This window comes from Pogonomyrmex barbatus, unplaced genomic scaffold, assembly GCF_055798465.1.
Source record: "Pogonomyrmex barbatus isolate J1 unplaced genomic scaffold, ASM5579846v1 scaffold13, whole genome shotgun sequence".
NCBI lineage: Eukaryota > Metazoa > Arthropoda > Insecta > Hymenoptera > Formicidae > Pogonomyrmex > Pogonomyrmex barbatus.
The window spans coordinates 7,759,188-7,778,179 of record NW_028297109.1 but is presented as its reverse complement, the minus strand read 5'-3'; the positions used below and the strand labels follow the sequence as shown (position 1 = coordinate 7,778,179).

The 18,992-nt window shown below is 32.3% G+C and overlaps 2 protein-coding genes and 1 pseudogene across 14 annotated transcripts in view; 2 read left to right on the top strand and 1 right to left on the bottom strand.

The window, feature by feature from the left end:
• Positions 1 to 211: 211 nt before the first annotated feature.
• On the top strand, positions 212 to 7,883 carry Ipo9 (Importin 9). 5 transcript variants are annotated; one of them, XM_089072005.1, is made up of 13 exons: positions 214 to 392; positions 965 to 1,331; positions 3,412 to 3,645; positions 3,726 to 4,092; positions 4,319 to 4,566; positions 4,662 to 4,923; positions 5,342 to 5,655; positions 5,749 to 5,968; positions 6,081 to 6,352; positions 6,447 to 6,855; positions 7,173 to 7,321; positions 7,436 to 7,508; positions 7,611 to 7,883. In XM_089072005.1, the coding sequence occupies exons 2-13, from the start codon at positions 996 to 998 to the stop codon at positions 7,814 to 7,816; spliced, it is 3,090 nt and encodes a 1,029-aa protein (XP_088928131.1). In that variant the 5' UTR covers positions 214 to 392; positions 965 to 995; the 3' UTR covers positions 7,817 to 7,883. The 5 variants fall into 5 exon arrangements, 4 of the variants coding, with proteins under 4 accessions (XP_088928131.1, XP_088928132.1, XP_088928129.1 ...); XM_089072006.1 differs by having other exon boundaries at positions 3,723 to 4,092; positions 4,463 to 4,566; XM_089072003.1 differs by having other exon boundaries at positions 3,723 to 4,092.
• A 148-nt stretch (positions 7,884 to 8,031) lies between these two features.
• LOC148937610 (uncharacterized) lies at positions 8,032 to 10,469 on the top strand (annotated as a pseudogene).
• Positions 10,470 to 10,472: 3 nt separating this feature from the next.
• The window catches only part of Slip1 (SLo interacting protein 1), a 161,437-nt gene continuing 152,917 nt past the window's right edge, over positions 10,473 to 18,992 (bottom strand). For 8 of the 9 annotated variants that reach the window (XM_089072009.1, XM_089072010.1, XM_089072011.1 and 5 more), the window contains 6 exons: positions 17,865 to 18,248; positions 17,054 to 17,224; positions 16,064 to 16,162; positions 15,437 to 15,472; positions 14,035 to 15,360; positions 10,473 to 13,049 (listed from right to left, as the gene is read on the bottom strand). In XM_089072009.1, the coding sequence (XP_088928135.1) occupies positions 12,702 to 13,049; positions 14,035 to 15,360; positions 15,437 to 15,472; positions 16,064 to 16,162; positions 17,054 to 17,224; positions 17,865 to 18,248 (2,364 nt within the window). In that variant the 3' untranslated portion in view covers positions 10,473 to 12,701. The remainder of the gene's footprint in view (positions 13,050 to 14,034; positions 15,361 to 15,436; positions 15,473 to 16,063; positions 16,163 to 17,053; positions 17,225 to 17,864; positions 18,249 to 18,992) is intronic. The other variant, XM_089072008.1, reaches the window with a different exon arrangement.

The window sequence follows — 18,992 nt, the reverse complement described above, 5'->3', positions numbered from 1 at the left end:
TGAAAAGACAAATCTTTCGTGAGTCATTCAGTTAATATAACCGGAACTTTCTTCCGGTCCAAGTGTATGACACAAATCACACAGCGTCGCCTGTATGTATGTACATACATACGTTGCTTTATATTACATATGTGCTATGGCTATGCCTTACGCTTCATGGGGAGGCAGCCTGAGCGTTGGGGCACACATGAATTTATCTGCTCCAACCGCCACTTGTCACCTGTGATCCAAATGTTCTTTGGTCTATGTTGAAACATGCGACGCGAACGAACCTATGGAAAGTGGCCGTAGGGATAACGTATCTCTCGTTAAATACGTAAACGATGATATAACCAATCTGTGAAGTGGAGCCGGCTCTCAGAAAATTTTGAACGTTTAATCACGCATGACCGGTTAGTAAATGCGGAGGTTATAACTGCTCTTGTGCTCTCGTATACATGTGCTCTCGCACACATCGCGATATTATTTATACGTTTTACTTAGAAGAATTGTCGGTGCATTCATAATTCATTGTATAAATAATAGCGAAATAATAGCGATTGATTGTATGTGATACGGAATTCTGCATTAATAAATTAATGACGGTTTGACGGATTTGACGGATTTGACGCTAGTCGAGCAGCTCTAGTTCACGGTTGTCCGTACATTTTACAACGTCATCACAAGCGTGTGATGTATCGACGCGTGTTTCGCGAGATAACGATTTATTGTTCTTCGCTATTTGATCTGTTTGTTTATTTCATTCTGTTTCCATTCATTTATGTCGATGATGTAATATCCCGACGGATACTTCAAGATGTCAAATATTGTTATCAGTATGTAAAACTAGATATAAAGATGGGCATAATTAATGAATGGACACAATTAATGCGAATTAACGATTGTTGTTTTATGTATAATTTTAGATAAAATACCTCAGGAATAAATTATATTGCAGACAATCAGTCATCTTCTTATTTTGCAGATGCTGATTAACAAGATCTTGATTTTGCACAATGATTACTAGCGACATACAAGGCTCTTTGAAAGAAGCTCTGTATGATACATTAACTGGAATTTTATCACCACATTATGAAACTCGCAAGGCAGCGGAACAAAGAATTCAAGCTTTAGAAGTAACTGAGGAATTTGGTGTACACTTGACAGAATTTGTTATCGATCCCAATGGTCAGTTGGCGATTAGACAATTAGCCTCTGTTTTGCTAAAACAATATGTTGAAACACACTGGTGCTCATTGGCTGAAAAATTTCGTCCGCCAGAGCTCAACAACGCTGCTAAAGAGAAAATTAAAGAGTTATTACCTTTAGGACTTCGAGAATCTATCAGTAAGGTAATTTTTTCATTTTTTTTAAATTTGATTATAGGAATTATTTATTGTAGATTTTGATAAATATTTACTCTATATATTTTTCCTTAGATTTTGAAAAATATGTTTAATACATGTTTTTTTTTATCTTGTCAAAACATATACTTAAAAAGAAAAAAATGATTATTTATTCTAAACATTAAACATTAAGGTTAGCGTACATGTAAGAAATCTGTTATATCATGAATTTGATATGCACATACATCAAAATATGTGTAAAATACAAACTATAACAATCAAATGCATACAGAAGTACTATATAAGAGTGCATTTGTCTTGCAGAACTTTGTACTTGCTTTGCCAATATCTCTAAAAGCATATTTGGATACTTTAGAGTAACTCTCTTATCTATATATATTTTTTGCAAATATTTCAAAATGTATTTTTATACAGTTTTACATGGATTTAATATAATTTTTTTATGCTTCCACCATTACTATCTTCAAAAATATTAATACGTTTACGATATTATATCCATGATACATTGTTGAATATCTCTATTACTACGTTTACATGGCGACATTAAACCAGTTTAGTAACAACCGTAGTTAGTGAAATCTTGCGTTCGATTGGTATATTCTTTTAAATCTAAAAATGTCCAATTAAATGCAGAAAATCACTAACTGCGATTGATACTAAATTGGTTTAACGTTGCCGTGTAAATGTAATATATGATAATTATTTCTTACTTTTATATCTTTTGTGTCCATCTCTTCCATGATGTATATTCATATTACTTCAGTTTGTCAATAACAAATAGTCAATAACATATTTCTTAATCTTCAGATAGTTACTTTAGATACTTATTATAGATAGATGTTAGTTACTTTAGATACTTATAGATAGATGCTTATTCTGTGTTATATGAGACTCAAAGAAAGAATTGAAGGTCTCACTCTCCTTTATCCAAAGAAGCTGTCCAAAAAAGAAAAAAAATATTTTAATGCTTTAAGAATATATGGCTTCAAGATGCATCAGCTGTATAATAGTAGAAAGAAGTTATTAAAATTGAAAAAGAAAATGTTTATTTTATTTATACTTTCTGAAATATCAAATAAGTTTAATTGATATAGAACTTAAAGTGTAAACAAAAAAGAAACAGGGTTTTTAACATTTTTACGAAAGTAATTAACATTTTTTTTAATTGATAAAAACTTGTAGCTATAAATATTTTCTGGAGTCAATTGTAAGAAATAAAAATAACTGATAATTTATATGAAAATCTTGGCTTATTAGATATATAAGTTAATATACATGGAACAAAAATGTAATCAATTATATTAATTATATATAAAATTAATAATTCAAAATATATATCCTAATATACTATTTCATTGTTGTATTAGTGTTGCAGTGGATTATTTCTTTTTATAAGAGAGAAAGGATTAATACAAATTTATAAGTCATTTTCAAACAATTTAAAATGTTTATATTCATTTTTTACATACGCAGATGTGCAGAAAAAATATTTTTGTAATTTTTAATTAATTTTGTTAATGTTTTAATGTAATGATATACGCGCGCGCGCACGCACGCACGCACGCACGCACGCACGCACGCACGCACGCACGCACGCACGCACGCACGCACGCACGCACGCACGCACGCACGCACGCACGCACGCACGCACGCACGCACGCACGCACGCACGCACGCACGCACGCACGCACGCACGCACGCACGCACGCACGCACGCACGCACGCACGCACGCACGCACGCACGCACGCACGCACGCACGCACGCACGCACGCACGCACGCACGCACGCACGCACGCACGCACGCACGCACGCACGCACGCACGCACGCACGCACGCACGCACCTTTAATTAATCTATTTAAACTAAGAAATAACAATTTTTCCTTTTTAACCTTTCCCCACTCCATTGTTTTTATAAAAAAAGTCTTGATTGAGTATCTATTGATTAAATTGAGTATATTTTTATCAATTTGAGGGGAAACATACAGAATCATTTATAATTTAAATTGTTACATTCCAATGTATCTTGTTATATATGGCTTGAAAAGTATTTTATCTGTCTCAGGTACGAACGGCAGTGGCTTATGCAATATCTGGTATAGCCCATTGGGATTGGCCTGAGAATTGGCCTGGATTATTTGATGTTCTCGTCAGTTGTTTAAGGGAAGAGAGTGAATACGCTGTTCATGGGGCAATGAGAGTGTTGACAGAATTTAGCCGAGATTTAACAGATGCTCAGTTGCCTAATGTGGGACCCATTATTCTAGAAGAAATGTACAGGATATTTCAAAGTGAAAATGTAAATTTTGAAGATCAAGACTGCTCCTATGTGTTTCTTGTTACGTTTTCATGTTAATATTTTTCTATTTTTTACAGCAGTATTCGATTAGAATGCGTGGTCGTGCAATCGAGATTTTCATAACAATTACAACTTTGGTTTCTAATACAGCAGCGTGCGAGAAAAGATTTATACAGCATTATCTGCAGCCAATTATTCCTATGTTTTGTGAGAAGTTTATCGAGTGCCTCAGAGTGCCTAACGGCCTAACTAGTGACAGTGGATTCAAAACGGATATTATTAAGGCTATAAATTGTCTTGTTACCAAATTGCCAAAATATATATCCGATTTTTTACCTCAAATGCTGCCACCCATATGGGAAACTTTATCTCAAAGTGCAAAAACTTATCAAGAAACGACAGTTAATACTGATGGGAGTATCAACCATAAAGACATTGATTCTGATGGTATATTATTTTTGTAATAAGTATGATAGTTATAGTTGTTATTTACTTTCTTTTTGTGAATGCATGCGTGCGTGCGTATATATACACACACACACACACACACACACACACACACACACACACACACATATACATGTGTGTGTGTGTGTGTGTGTGTGTGTGTGTGTGTGTGTGTGTGTGTGTGTGTGTGTGTGTGTGTATTTATATATATATATATATATTCCAGGTGAAGTAATTAACTTCAATAGTCTAATTATTGCGATTTTCGAGTTTGTTCAAACTATTATAGATCGTAAGAGATTTACGAATCTGCTAGATAATATGCTGCCAGAAATTATATATTACTTAATAATATTTATGCAAATAACAGTCGATCAGATTCAACAATGGACAACAAATCCAAATCAATTTGTTGAGGAAGATGAATGCAGCTTTGATTATAATGTTCGAATCTCAGCGCAAGAATTTTTAACAGTAAGTAGAAATGAAAAAAAAAAAAGAAATAATTATAATGCATTGCAGTACGCATTTTTAATAAAACATAAAAACTAATATCTTGCTATTTACAGGCTCTTATCAATCACTTTGAAGAGAAAGCGGTGCATGCTCTTTGCGATGTAGTTACGCAACATATTGAAGCAACAAAAACACTACAACTCAATGGCGATAGTGGCAATAGCAACGAAAGTTGGTGGAAATTACGAGAATCCTCTCTTTTAGCATTGAGTCTTTCTAAGAATATTGTTATTGAAAAACAACAGACTGGGCTATTGCAATTCGATATTATTAGATTTCTAGATACAGTTGTTTTGGGAATGTTAAATGATTCAGGTGATTATCATAAATAATTATAATAATAATAATGATTGAATTTTGGTGATAATTATAATAATTGACTGGCTATTTCTCCTGTTTGGAATGATATTTTCCGCGATAAATTTCTTGGAAATTTTTAATTGCTATAGCAATATCATTAGATAAAAATTAGATAAAATTATTCATTATTTATTAAGATAGAAAGATATTGTTCTGCCTTTGGTCTGTTACGCTGCAAATCCGTTAAAAATAATAGCACATGATTGTTGATAGTTAAAAAGTAAATACTGTTGGATATGTATAAATATAAAAAAATAAGATTATTAGGTATTAAGATCCAATCTTGATAAATGCTTATTCATTTCTATGTTTACATTTTTTTATTTTATAATTGTGTTGAAGCATAGTAAATTATATATATTATACATCTCAGGATCGCCTCCATTACTTCTCGGTCGCTGTTTATGTCTCGGTGGACGATACGCAAAGATAATGCCACCTGAAGTGAGTTCTCGTTTTTTGGAAGCGACAGTTAATGGTTTGCAGGAAAATCAACCACCTTGCATTCGCATTAGCGCTGTTAAAGCGATCTATTGGTTTAGCGAGGCATCTAATGAGAAAGATTCTATTATCAATATAATACGTTGCCATATGCCCAACATTTTTCAAGGATTATTCAATATAATTAGTCAACCTAACACAGAAGTTTTAACTTTAGTCATGGAAACATTTCAAATATTAGTCTGGGTAATATTAATGCTTTCTTATTGCATATATATTTTTATTGTGGCATATTTTTTTCTTTTATTTAAGTTATTTGGATCTTATTTATGTTTATAGCAACATAAAGAATTTACAGCATCAGTGGAAAACAAGATTTGTCCTTTGACAATTGCAGTGTTTGTAAAGTATCATAGTGACCCGACGATTTTAGACATATGCCAAGATATATTCAAGGATTTGACAAAGAATCCAAGTTGCATTGAACCATTGCAATCTCGTATAATACCGACTTTAACGAGCATGATGGCAATAACTCCTATGAATAAATCAAAGGATGGTATGCTCTTCCTTTTTTTCTATATGTTTTACTTTAAATTTTATCGTTTTATCCAAGTCAAGCTGTTATCGGTAATGTTATCATGAATATAATTCTATATTCTTTCTGTCAGAGGGATCTAGAGCTGTGGCATTAGATGTGCTGAAAGTTCTAGTGCAATATTCACCGACACCTCTGAGTAATGCTTTGATAAATATTGCTTTTCCGGCTGCTTGTCACTGTATTCTCAACTCGGAAGACCACGCAACACTGCAAAGCGGTGGGGAACTCATACGCACATATATATCCGTGGCGGCACAGCACATCATTGCGCATAGAGACAACGAAGGACAAACTGGATTACAATATATACTGCAGATAATCGCTCAACTTCTAAATCCTCAGGTGAAAACATTACTGGAAATATCAATTTATTTAGCTTGCCGGAAAATTAGACATTTTTACTATTTATAAATATATGTATATGTGATAATTTCAGTCGAGCGAATTTACTGCCACTTTTGTTGGACGTTTGGTCACAACACTGATCAGAAACGTGGGAGATAGTCTGGGTGAGAATCTCGATCTGTTGCTAAAAGCAGTATTGAGCAAGATGCAAAGCGCGGAAACACTAATTGTAATGCAAAGCTTGCTGATGATTTACGCACATCTTATAAATACACAATTTGATGCTGTGCTGAATTTCTTGTCAACCGTTCCCGGGCCGACAGGACAAAGTGCACTTGCATTTGTACTATCTGAATGGGTCAGTAGACAACATCTGTTTCTTGGTAAATATGATCGCAAAGTCGCCACGATCGCATTGTGTAAAATTTTGGAATATGGTGTTACTCACGGCGATAGTAGATTAGATGAAATCACTGTCAAGGGGGACATGATAATTTCAGGTTTGTAATATTTTTAGATTATTTTAATTATATACATTGAGATAAAGAGATTATAATAATTAACGAAGATATAATGACTTAAATTTTTTTTTTAATAAAAAATACTAAATTTGAAAAGTATAAAATTATATAGTTGAATTCATTTTTTTTTTATTCTGTACGCTATGAATAGGTTCTATTTGCAAAAATAAATATACATTATATTCCTTGCGATAATTCCTTGCGTAAGATTACCGTTACATGGCAAAGTTATTTTGCTCTACGAAAGACATTTGTGTGTTTCTCAAAATAGCAAGTTATAATTCGGGAATATATAGGAATCGAAGATGGTGTGAGGACCAGAAGCAAAGCCGAATCGCAGCCTTATGAATGGACTACGGTGCCTGTACTTGTAAAGATTTTTAAAGTTATAATCAACGAATTGTCAAACGATATCGAAGCCGTTAGTGCCAGCCAAGATACAGAAGTAAGTATTGGTTGTATGCTTTTGTATTTTTTGTATCTAATCTTTTTCATAATTTTGTTCATACTTTATTTTAGAATAAAAAAATTTAACCAAAAATCTCTTATCAATGTCTAGGTTTCTGATGAAGATGAAGAAGAAGATGATGATGAATTCATAGATCCTGGAAATGAAACTGCAAATATTTTACGTAAGTTTCATATAACAATGTCGAGGTCGTACAATTGTTGATAATTTAATTGTTGATAAAAAGATATTAAATACAAAGATATTAAATACAATTCCTTTGTAGAATTTGGTGGTGCAGATGAAGATAATGATGACGAAGAGGATCTGGAATTATTGCGGGATTCTATCTACCATTTGAACCTTGGCCAGTATCTACGCGATTTCCTATTAAATTTCTCCATTCATCATTGCTTCCACGTATATATCCAACACCTGAATGTGCCAGAATTAAGGGTTTTGAATAACATAAATATTAATGCGCTTATGTAATTATGTAGGACAATTCAAACGAAACAATTTTTGAATTTCATAATAAACGAACAGAATCTTTTCTATAGGTTTTTATAATCTCACTTTTATATTCCTTGAAACAGTTTCGCGTTCTAGTTAATATATAATTTCCCTGTCAATATTTATTAAAATTTGAATATAGCACATAGTTATAAAGCAATTATGTTGTTACTCGTTGTATATATTAATGCTATATTTTATTTAAATTTTTACATTTTTATTTGGAATCATTATGTTGTATCTACATACAAAAACATATATATATATATATATATATATATATATATATATGTACAATTGTGCATTTATAATACGTACAATCTTGCTCATAGGTATACAATGTATTTTCTACAATTCATAATATTTTATATTTATCGTGATTTCCAAGTATATATATTTATACGATAAACTCCTTAAGAAGTATATGGTAATTGATTTGTCGAGTCGTCATATTTATTCATACTCACATTTCTTTTCATATATGCATGTATCTTAAAATATATAAAGTTATAATGACAGTATATGTAAATATGAACAGTACAAGATTTAATATCTGTGATCTATTTAAAAAAAAAAAATCAAGTTAATGATACATACGTATTATATGCTAAAGAATGAGATATGATTTATATTTATATTTATATGACGTGTGGTTCCTCAAGCATACCTTTTATGTCTGTATCAGAAAAAATTGAAATTAAGATTAGATTGGAATTTAACCAATTCAGACAAAGTTCACTAAACTTAAAATTAGTTTTTTTTTCTTTTTTTTTTTTTTAATTTAAATCCGGTCTCAATCAGGGGTTACAAACTCCTATTGTTCTTCAATTGCCAGTGTTTGCAGTGCTATCACATTCTTACAGGGCTAAGATGAGAATTAATTATTCCACTATATTGATAATATACAGAAAAATAAATATACAGAAGTCTGCAACAGACTGCAAGGTTAAAGTAACTGGAGAATAAAAAGTAACATTAAAGTAACATTATATAAAGTTAAAATTATGTGTTGTGTTATAAATGTGGTGCGAATTTGGATGTTTATCTACAGGCATCACTTTTCATGTGTCTACGAATTTAGAAATACGTAACAAGTGGCAAAATTTGGTGCTCAAGGCATACAATGAGACCGAAGTTCATAAATTACGGGTTTGTTACAAACATCATTCATGAAAATGATTATACTGGAATTCAGATTTGTAAATTGAATCGGTTTGCTATTCCATTTATGACAGAAGATTCGTCATCTGATCCATGCGAAGAACAAATTATTGAGAGTCCATGTGAAGAGCCATGTAAAGAACAGACTATTCAAAATTCATGCGAAAATTTATGCAAAGAACAGACTATTCAAAGTCCATGTGAAGAAGTTATTAAAAAATCATATAAAATTTTATGTGAAGAAAAAGTTGCTCAAATAATGAATAAAATAGAAAATTAAGAACAAATAATATTGAAACAGCAAGAAGATATTGCAATATTACAAAACAATATTACTGAATTGCAAAATAATGTTCAAATATTATCTCAGAATGAAGGTCAAAATATCGCAGAATTACAAAATAAATTAGAAAGATTATTCCAAACGCAAGTACAATTTTGCAAAGATATAACACAAAGTCAAACATTTATAAAAGTAAAGTTCTAAATTGCACAGAATAAGACCTAATCTTGGAGAAATAATAGGAAAAACAAGTTGTGTCCAAAAGCAAAACAATTTTACGAGAACAGAATTAAATTACAAAAAGAAAAAAGATACATGAGAAAATTATAAATATATTGAAATAACGGAAGCTTTTAGATAAAATAATATTAAGCACAACGAGTAATAACGTTGATAAAACTAAAGATGTACGAGAAATTATTCTACCAGAACACGTTCCAACGTTTCAACAGTGACACAGCGTTTCAACAGTGACACAGCGTTTCAACAGTGACACTACTCGACACAACAAAAATCTAAGTTTAGTATGTAATGCACGTCAATACTACTAACTCAAAAAATTATTTGGTAGCTCTGCTTATTTTGTCATATCTAATCTAATATCTAAATTATATCTATAATCACTTTTGGATCATTGTGTGGGTCGAACGTGTTTTCTCCGCTCAGAAAATTTTTGTATGCGTCATCATGCACTTTCAGTTTGTTCACAATTATCGCTTTGATTATTTACTTTTTGAATTGTGATTAGTGTTGACTCCGTAAAGAAGCTATGGTTATATAAAAGGAAGAAGAAGAGAAAGATGAAAATTGTATCGTGTTATGAACGAGTTCATGAGTCCGAGTTTAAGTTCAGTTTTCGATCCAACATTTTTCAAGAAAAAAACCTAACACGCCAAGAATGAAATCTCAAAAGTGGTGTCAAAGTCCACTGTTATTATCTTTAATTTCTTATTATTCTTATATGTTAAAAATATTTAATAGAATACCGCTTTATATAGAAAAATACAATTACATAATTATTCTATAAAAATATTCATAAAATATTATTGACTCAAACAACTGTCATGAGCGGCCGTTTAGATTACAGTTGTAATTGTAATTATCTCCTATCATAAAACGTTGAGACAACTATTAAGATTCATCTTGTATATATAAACGATAAAAAGACCGAGCAATAAAACAACAAAATAGTTTGTGATATTCATTGATTTTATTCATTGCAATGCAACATGTAACAAGCAATTTTATCAATTTTATTTTATTTTTCAGTAAAGTAGATCTTTATACATAATAAGTTTATATATTTTATAATAATTATAATTATATGAAGATTAATAACAAGCTGCAGTCATATGAAAGTATTTGACAGCTATCGACTAGTCAATCGAGTTAAGAAGATTAAAAAAACTGATGTTTATAATAAAAAACAAAATCATTAACCGATCAAAATTCGTTAGACAGAGACAAAATGGTCCCTAATCAACCTGTCTTTTTCCTTTTGTTGCTTAGCGTGTTTGCTTAACAATTTCCGTTTCAGTATAGTATATAATTCACTGAAATCGTCTAACAAATCAATAATTAATGATGTTATCCATGAATGGCCTATCGGATGCTTAGTCATGCTGCGTTGACTCATAAGATGTTATCTCTTTATATCAGCTCTTTATATCGGCTCTTTACAATTGGTCCTAAATCACACTAAATGCGGTGATATTAAATAGGTACATTCAGTATTATAACATCTTGTGTGCGCTCTTGTATGTGAATTGTAATACTAAATGTATCCATTAGTCCATAAATCTTGATCCACTAATCTTTTTCAGAAGATTCCATTGCCTCGTAAATGAATTCGCTGTTGACATGCGAATAGGACACACGATCAAACGCTTTTGTGTAATATTCATCACGCGCGAAATACTCGCTCATCGACGTTGTTGCATCTGATGTTCTAGAATACGCCAAAATAACGGTTCAACATACATCCGCGTGGCTATCGATATGCGCGCTATCATATCGTCACTTTATTCGGGTTTAATTCGTAACTTGCTCATAACTTACTTTTCCGTAACAGTATGATTAGTTGAATATTCGTTATCGACACATGCTTTCTATATTGTTTTCTATCATTACACGGTATTCCAAGAGCAATAAACTCTTCTTCATTTATTAAGCTGTTAATTTTCTACAAAGTTCTGTCAATGTTATTCGTATATCGGATTTCAGTTTCGAGATCGTTCCGGCATTCCCGCACAGACATTGTCATCGTGACATTCTGTGTGTGTGTGTGTGTGTGTGTGTGTGTGTGTGTACACGCGCGCGTGCGCGCACGACGCATGCACTCACACACTTAATATACACATATATACATATATACACACATAATATTATATATAACATATATATATATATATATAATTAATTTTTAAAATGTTTTTCGACTTTTAGAAATGTTAGGACATTCAAAATTTTCTTCTTCTCATAAGTTGAGTGCTTCACTGAGATAGCAGTCAACACATGCGCAAAAAAATGTCATTAAAAACAAAACTGATTTTAATACTTGTGCGATCAACAATACAGATGTTTATACATTACTAGACTGCTACCTCCCTTAATTTCTTGTTATATAAAATATCTGTATAAATATGTACAGAAGTATCTCACCCTGCGCATGTGCATATAATTAATGCGCCCTTTCTACATAGCGGTGTAACATATATTTGTAACATATATGGGTGTAACATATATTTGAAATAGTTCTAATCAAACTGTCACATATCAACATATGAATCACATCCATCAAAAGCATGTGCGAAAAGAAATTTTAAAAACATATTATAAAAGTTAAATGTTGTGTCAGCAATATAGTGTGCTATTTGTATATATGACAGTATTATGAATAAAGATAAAAATCGCCTTTTTTAGATAAGTATTATCTATAATTATATCAATTATATATTTAATAATATGATATGCATTGTATTTATAATGGGCTTATACATACTTGCACCATAATGCCTATGGTTAAATTTATTTTGCTTTCATGCTGAAAGTATCATTCTATTTTGCTTCATAATGAGAAATAAAGATAGAACAGCACGAAAGAGTGCAAAACAAACTTAGCTTGTATACGCATCAAAGTGCATGCGCAGAATGAATAATTCTACATAATTGCTTAGTACATAAAAAGTCAGTCGTCTTATATATATATATATATATATATATATATTTTGCTTTTATATATATATATATATACACACACACATGTGCGCGCGCGCGCGTGTGTGTGTACATATATGTATATATATGTATATGTATGTATATGTATGTATATGTATGTATATAGTTAACAGTCTAGTAACATATAGAAGTCTATGATCAACAATCAACTTTGATGAGCTGAGAATACGCAATGGATATAGCTTACACCGTAGTAACCGACAGAAGGCCCGTTAATTTTCCTCCTGTGCCAGGCCCACCTGCACCCACTCTGTTTCCATGAACCAACATTTCTTGTACAGTGGTGAAATCGTCCAGAGTGGTTTTTTTGCGCGCCATTTTCTTGTGACTCAGCTCAACGATAGTCAATGGCTTCTTTAACACTTTGTCTTCTATATGTTCGCATATTAGTTGATCGTTAGTCTGTTGTTGTTGTTGTTGTTGTTGTTGTTGCTGCTGCTGTTGCACTATTACCTCCTGCTGTCGTTGTTTGCGTTCGCGTGCGCGGTCTAATTGCCGTTTACGCTCCTCTTTACTCCAATATCGTCCGATCTGAGAAACAATAATACAGAAATAAATATATTGATTGATCGGTGATAATAGAATTTTGTAATGAAAAGGAAAAAAAGGATGTGCTAATTAGAAAACTTTCATAAATTATCCTCTCAGATTTTATGAGCTTAAAATATGCTATGAAATAATATAAATTGTAGTACTATATTCTCACTAAAGTATAGTACAGATGCAACTCTCAGCATTTACAACAAAATTGAATGTAAAGTTTCTCGTGTACCTCATATATTATGATTTTTCAAAACCTTCCGAATTCAATGGCATAGCTGAATGTGTAAGGCGTTTGACTACTATAACAAAAATTGGCAAATTTCGCTTTTTGCAACTTTTTTTCTAAATGTACAGATTATTGTATAACATATTGTAAATCAATAAATAAGTATCTGTTTAATTTTTAAATTATTTTTAGATTATTTTTAAAAACATTAAGATATTTAATTTTCTTTTCTCCTAGTGTTGAGTGTTTCATTGATATTACAATCAATACGCATGTAATACGCGCGTATATTTAATAAAAAAATATTAAAAACAAAACTGATTCTAATATCAGCACGATTAATAGATATCTGTACATTGTAGATATCTATTGTTGATCGTGCATTATAGACTGGAATTCAATTTCGCTTATATGAACTGTCCGCATAAAGTACATACAGAAATATATCATTACACATGTGCATATAATTAACGCATCCTTTCTACATAACGGTATAACACGAAATATTTCTAACCACTACTTTACATAAAATAATTCTAACCACATTTTGCCATCTGAATCACATTCGTCTAAGTCTAAAGCGTGTGCAAAAAGAAATTTTAAAAATATATTATAAAAATTAAAAGTTATGCCAGTACAATATGCTCTTTATATGTGCAATATTATGAACAAAAGTAAAATTGTCTTTTTTAGGTATCTATACATAATTACTATGTTATCTATAATTATATTATAATTGGAACTCACTTTCATTTCTGACATAGTATCGTCTTCAGTAGTATGACCGGCTCTCTCTTCAGTTATCTTAATCGCTCGATTTCGAAGTATCCGATTTCTAACAGGGCGCCTAGCGATGTATCTTGTTCCATCTGCCCTTCTTTTTACTTTCCATTCCATCTGTACCTCGCTTTTGTCTTCCGGTGGTACACACGTGGATGTGCATACTTGTTGGCTACTGACAAATTGGTATTGTGTGAGATTTGGTGCTTGGAAATTGCCATGTGACTTAGACTTTCTTGTACCGCTCGCCGTTTCCCTAGATGTCGTGAGAGTCTTACGGTTGAGTGCTTGCTTGAATAATTGTTGTTGTAACATCATTGTCTGCTGTAGATTTGCCACGTTCGTGTACATAGTATCAGCTGGCAGCGTATTAACATTTACCGACAAAGACTCATTACGATCTCTATGATGATGCGAACCCTTCCTTATGCTCTGATTCTTCGACGATTGTCTTGTTATCACGGATGTCGCGCTCGGCATGGGACAATTGCAACCGAGCAATTTCTGCTGTTGTTGCTGCGATGTTTTCGGCGGACATAACACCAATGTACTTTTGTGATGATCCCTCTCACCTTGATGTAATTCTAGAGTTAAAGGATTACTATGACAAGATTCGCCGGTGTTATAAGCACTCGAACTGTCTTTTTCTTCGCCAGAGCTGTTGCTTTTCGAAGAAGAATGCCATTTCTGAATCTGCTGTCCACCAGCGAGATGATTTTGCGTGGTACCAATATGCTGTAACTGTGTTGTCGAGGCAATAACATGGTTTGCCTGCTGCATCCAATGTTGTTGATGGTGTTCGTATGGTGACGAATAGATCGGTTCGCTGTCTGATTCTGGTATCGTTTCATAGATATGTTCGATATCGCTCCACACATGGTTCGAATACGCTTCGATGAGTTTTACTGATGGTGATGTCGCCGCCGGCGGACCAGATTGTTGGCCGCGTAGTGATATACTTTCGAGCCTCTTCGAACAATCCTTTAACGATTCTTGCATCCATTGTTTGTTACGCTCCTCCGTGTGATGTGCCGGTGAGGTTGCATTCTTGCCAGACTTATGTGAGTTTTGTGACGAGCACGTGGATGATGAGTTTGTGGAAAAAATGTTGACGGATTGCTGCTGTTGCTGATGAGTATGAGATGGTATGGGTGGAGGCGCTTTTAAAATGCAATTGTTTACTTCGCTCTCTTTGGCACACTCTTCCGTTTGCTGCTGTTGTTGACGAATCAATTGCTCGATCATGCTATTCTGATAGGCTGGTACGTTTTCGGGCGAAGGTAGAGGCGAATTCTGAAGCGAAATGTAATCGATATCTGTATACGAACATATCGAAAACTTTTTCGTTGTTTTATGTACTTTGACTTACCTGATGATAGATGCGCCTGTCGTCATATTCATCGTCCTAAAATAAAATAAATGAATTGATTGATATACGCAAAAAATATCTTGTGTATGTTTCACTTGTATAAAAAAAAAATGACAATTGTTTCTTTAAAAAATTACAAAAATTATAATTATTTAAGAAAAAAATTTAACTACGCGTTACGTCTTCGTTCTTTTATTGTTCCTGGAACACCAAAGATGACCTAGAATGTATGAAGATCGAAACGTTTGTTAACATAAGATATTGTTGATTAAATATTATTTCAAGCAGGAAGACCTGGCTCGGCTTTCCTCACATACGTCTGTCCTCATTTATTTTGAATTATTAGAATTTGAATTAGAATTAGAATTAGAATTTATTTTGAATTATTAGAATTCTTTATTGTTCTTTTTATTTCTAATTATTTGTTAATTTTAAGTTATCACAATTATTCTTTATTATACTGACATTTTTATCTTTATTCTATTTTATTAGAAAAATATCTTTCTTTAAAAAAATTATAATTATTATTATGTGATCCCTATTACATTTCTATAATATAGTTTTTATGTATACTTGATCACATGTTGACTTTGAAACATTATAATAATATGTAGAATAAAAACGAACTTGATATACACATCGGCTGACGAGAATTGTCACTGCGTTCTTTGTCTCTGCGAATAAATTTTCAGTCTGTTCCTTGTTCGCAACATCCTTGCCATTGACCTGAAATGAGAGAAATTCTCGTCAATGATAAAATTTTTCTTGATTTTTTAAATAAAGTATATTTTTTAAATATACTATTCTTGCGAGAGAAATGCATACGCATATAATATCTATGTATGCGTATGTGTGCGCGCGCGCGCGCGCGCGCGTGTGTGTGTGTGTGTGTGTAAAAGGCCCATATTCCAAATATAAAAATCCAAATTAGAACACCGTCGAAACTTTAAATAATCGTGGCCTGATTCAACGTGAATTTTTCAGAATTTACACTTATAAAGACAAGTTGCACTTGTAATGCAGCAAGAATAAAAACGAAGAAATAAAGAACCACGCACAAATCTTAAAAACGTTTCTCAGTCAAATTTCTTTAAATTTTCATATTTTATAGCTCATGTCAAGTTGATAAAAAATCCTCATGCAATCTCCAAATCTTAATTTCTGTTCCAGGGCCTTCAGAAAGTTCCTTCATACATTATTTTATACGAAAAAATAATTAAAATAAATCTCTTTTTACTATAAATACTGTATAATCATGAATATATATATGAATATATATTCTATATGTGTCACAGAAAAATATATTGGATATATCACGAAAAAAATACATATGCAAGGTAATAATATTTTTCAATATTTCGAAAAATTACGATTATTACGATATAAAATAATCCTGAAAAAAACTTTATTTTATTTGCTAATTCCAAGAAAAATGTTATGATTTCTAAAAATTGATAATATTTTGTTTTGTGTCCGAATTTTTTTCCGAGTTTTGTGTAATACGAATATAGCGCCACAGCGTTTAGATGAGAGAGGAGCAAGAATGAGCCAGCACGTTCACGTCGTTCATTTCGGGTAATTCTAAAAACATGATAATGGATAACTTTTGCTTTTTACCCGCAAGATTTGATCTCCTTCTCGCAACCGACCATCCCGAGCTGCAAGACTTTCAGGAACTATTTCCGAAATGTAAACCTCAGTGTCGGCATCTTCGCTGCCAGAACCGGAGCTATAGCATACCGTCAATCCAAGCTTCTCGGCACTTCCGCTTTTCTGCAATGTCACCTCCTATAGCATGTTGTAATCATTATTAATGTGCGTTATAATACATAATGTTAAATGAAACTAAATATATTCGTGTTTATATACGATTCGTTACATACTAATGTGTTGATATTATTGTTGTTCAATAAAAATAGAAAAATGAAATACATTGTCATATACCGGATATTTCAGACCACTCGTACCACTCTTTTATCTTCGCAGGATAAGTTCCAATTGTAAAAATGTTCAGACAAAAGTTGTAGGGTTTAAAAAGATCTATTTACTGATTTGTTTGATAAAAATCAATTTGAATCAGTTTTCTTTTCTGTAAGGGGGGGAGGTAATAAAAGGGATTTTAATCGATATCAAGATGTTTGATTATCGAATTGCTACAGAATCGCTACGTTGTAAGCCTGCCAAAAATAGTGGCACGTGGTTGGTAATAAAAAACTATTTGAAATTTATTTCACATATAAAATTATTTTCACATATAAAAATTTAGCAACCAAGATCCTGCTTGCCGAAGATTGATACGACTCTATTGGTTTATTAACACATATTCGGCTTATATTAATGTATTATTTTCTCGATTAAATTGCCTGAGAATATTTGTAATCATGTGAAACTAAATTCGATAGCTATTATAATTGCTATAATTATATACCTCAAAGTCAATATCATGAGCGAGAAAATCTTCAAAACTATCGTTCGCTTGTTCTTCGACGAGAGGAACCGAAAGTAATTCTTCCTCCTCTATGAGACCAGCCCAATCCGTTTGAACCCCAGTCGACACTAAGGAACACGTCGAATTATCTTTCTTGATATCATCGTTATACATTTGGTCATCTGCCACGCCCTTCTCGTTCATTGTTCCTTCATTTTTATCTTGACATGTAATCCTTTCAGGCTCTTTTGAGGTAGTGTGAAGTACTTGTTGATGTCCGCTGGGTTGTCGACGGAGGACCTCAACAATAATTGGCTCTTGAGCCGACTGGAAGCAGCGCACAGCATCCTCGTGACTAGAGTTTGAAACATCCTGTCCATTCACCTAAAAACAAGAAAACATATGCCAATATTTATGGAATACTCATATAGAATAGCTAGAATTCGCTTTTAATTGACCGCTTTTAATCGAACGAAAACTTGCATCGAGAAAACTTGCAACTTTTTTTATTTCTTAATTAAATAAAAGCAACCGGTCCACGTCGGCATGATAAAAACGCAATCGCACGAGTGAAGTTACGTAAATAGTTGTAAACAGTTGCAAAAACAATTAAATCTTCCATTAGTTTTGCCTACGAAGCGTCATATAATTGAGCAAACAATTTCATTCGTAATATCCGCAATCGTATATAAAATCGTGTTTTGTAGACGAGCGTTTATTGCTCTTTTATCATCACTCGCATATGTTTAATTTTGTCTCACTATATTGATACGAATTTGGTCGAAGATGCGCGATATTTTGTTATGAAATATTTTCAGTCAATCAACACTCCTAGAGAATGTGTACCGTACGGAAGTACTTCGGTACTATACTATTCAAATAACTAATATTGCGCACCTTGAAGGTACTGTAAATGCAGACTATTCAACTAAGTCAAAGATTTATCGCATTAAATATTGAACATAATATTTCATAACAAACAAAGTTGCAAATTGATTTATAATTCGAAAAACATTGATATATTTATAAACATTGATTATAAAAAATTATAAGAAATGATTTAGAAGATATAGTAAAAAGATAACAGAATTCGACTTATTTTACATCGATATAAAAATAGTCGCACTC

Excerpts from the sequence above, each read along its gene's own strand:
- Ipo9 (XM_089072003.1), top strand. The coding sequence starts at position 996 with ATGATTACTAGCGACATACAAGGCTCTTTGAAAGAAGCTCTGTATGAT. Across the intron at positions 4,924-5,341 it reads GGGAATGTTAAATGATTCAG|GATCGCCTCCATTACTTCTC; the intron begins GTGATTATCATA and ends TATACATCTCAG. Across the intron at positions 5,656-5,748 it reads CATTTCAAATATTAGTCTGG|CAACATAAAGAATTTACAGC; the intron begins GTAATATTAATG and ends TTATGTTTATAG.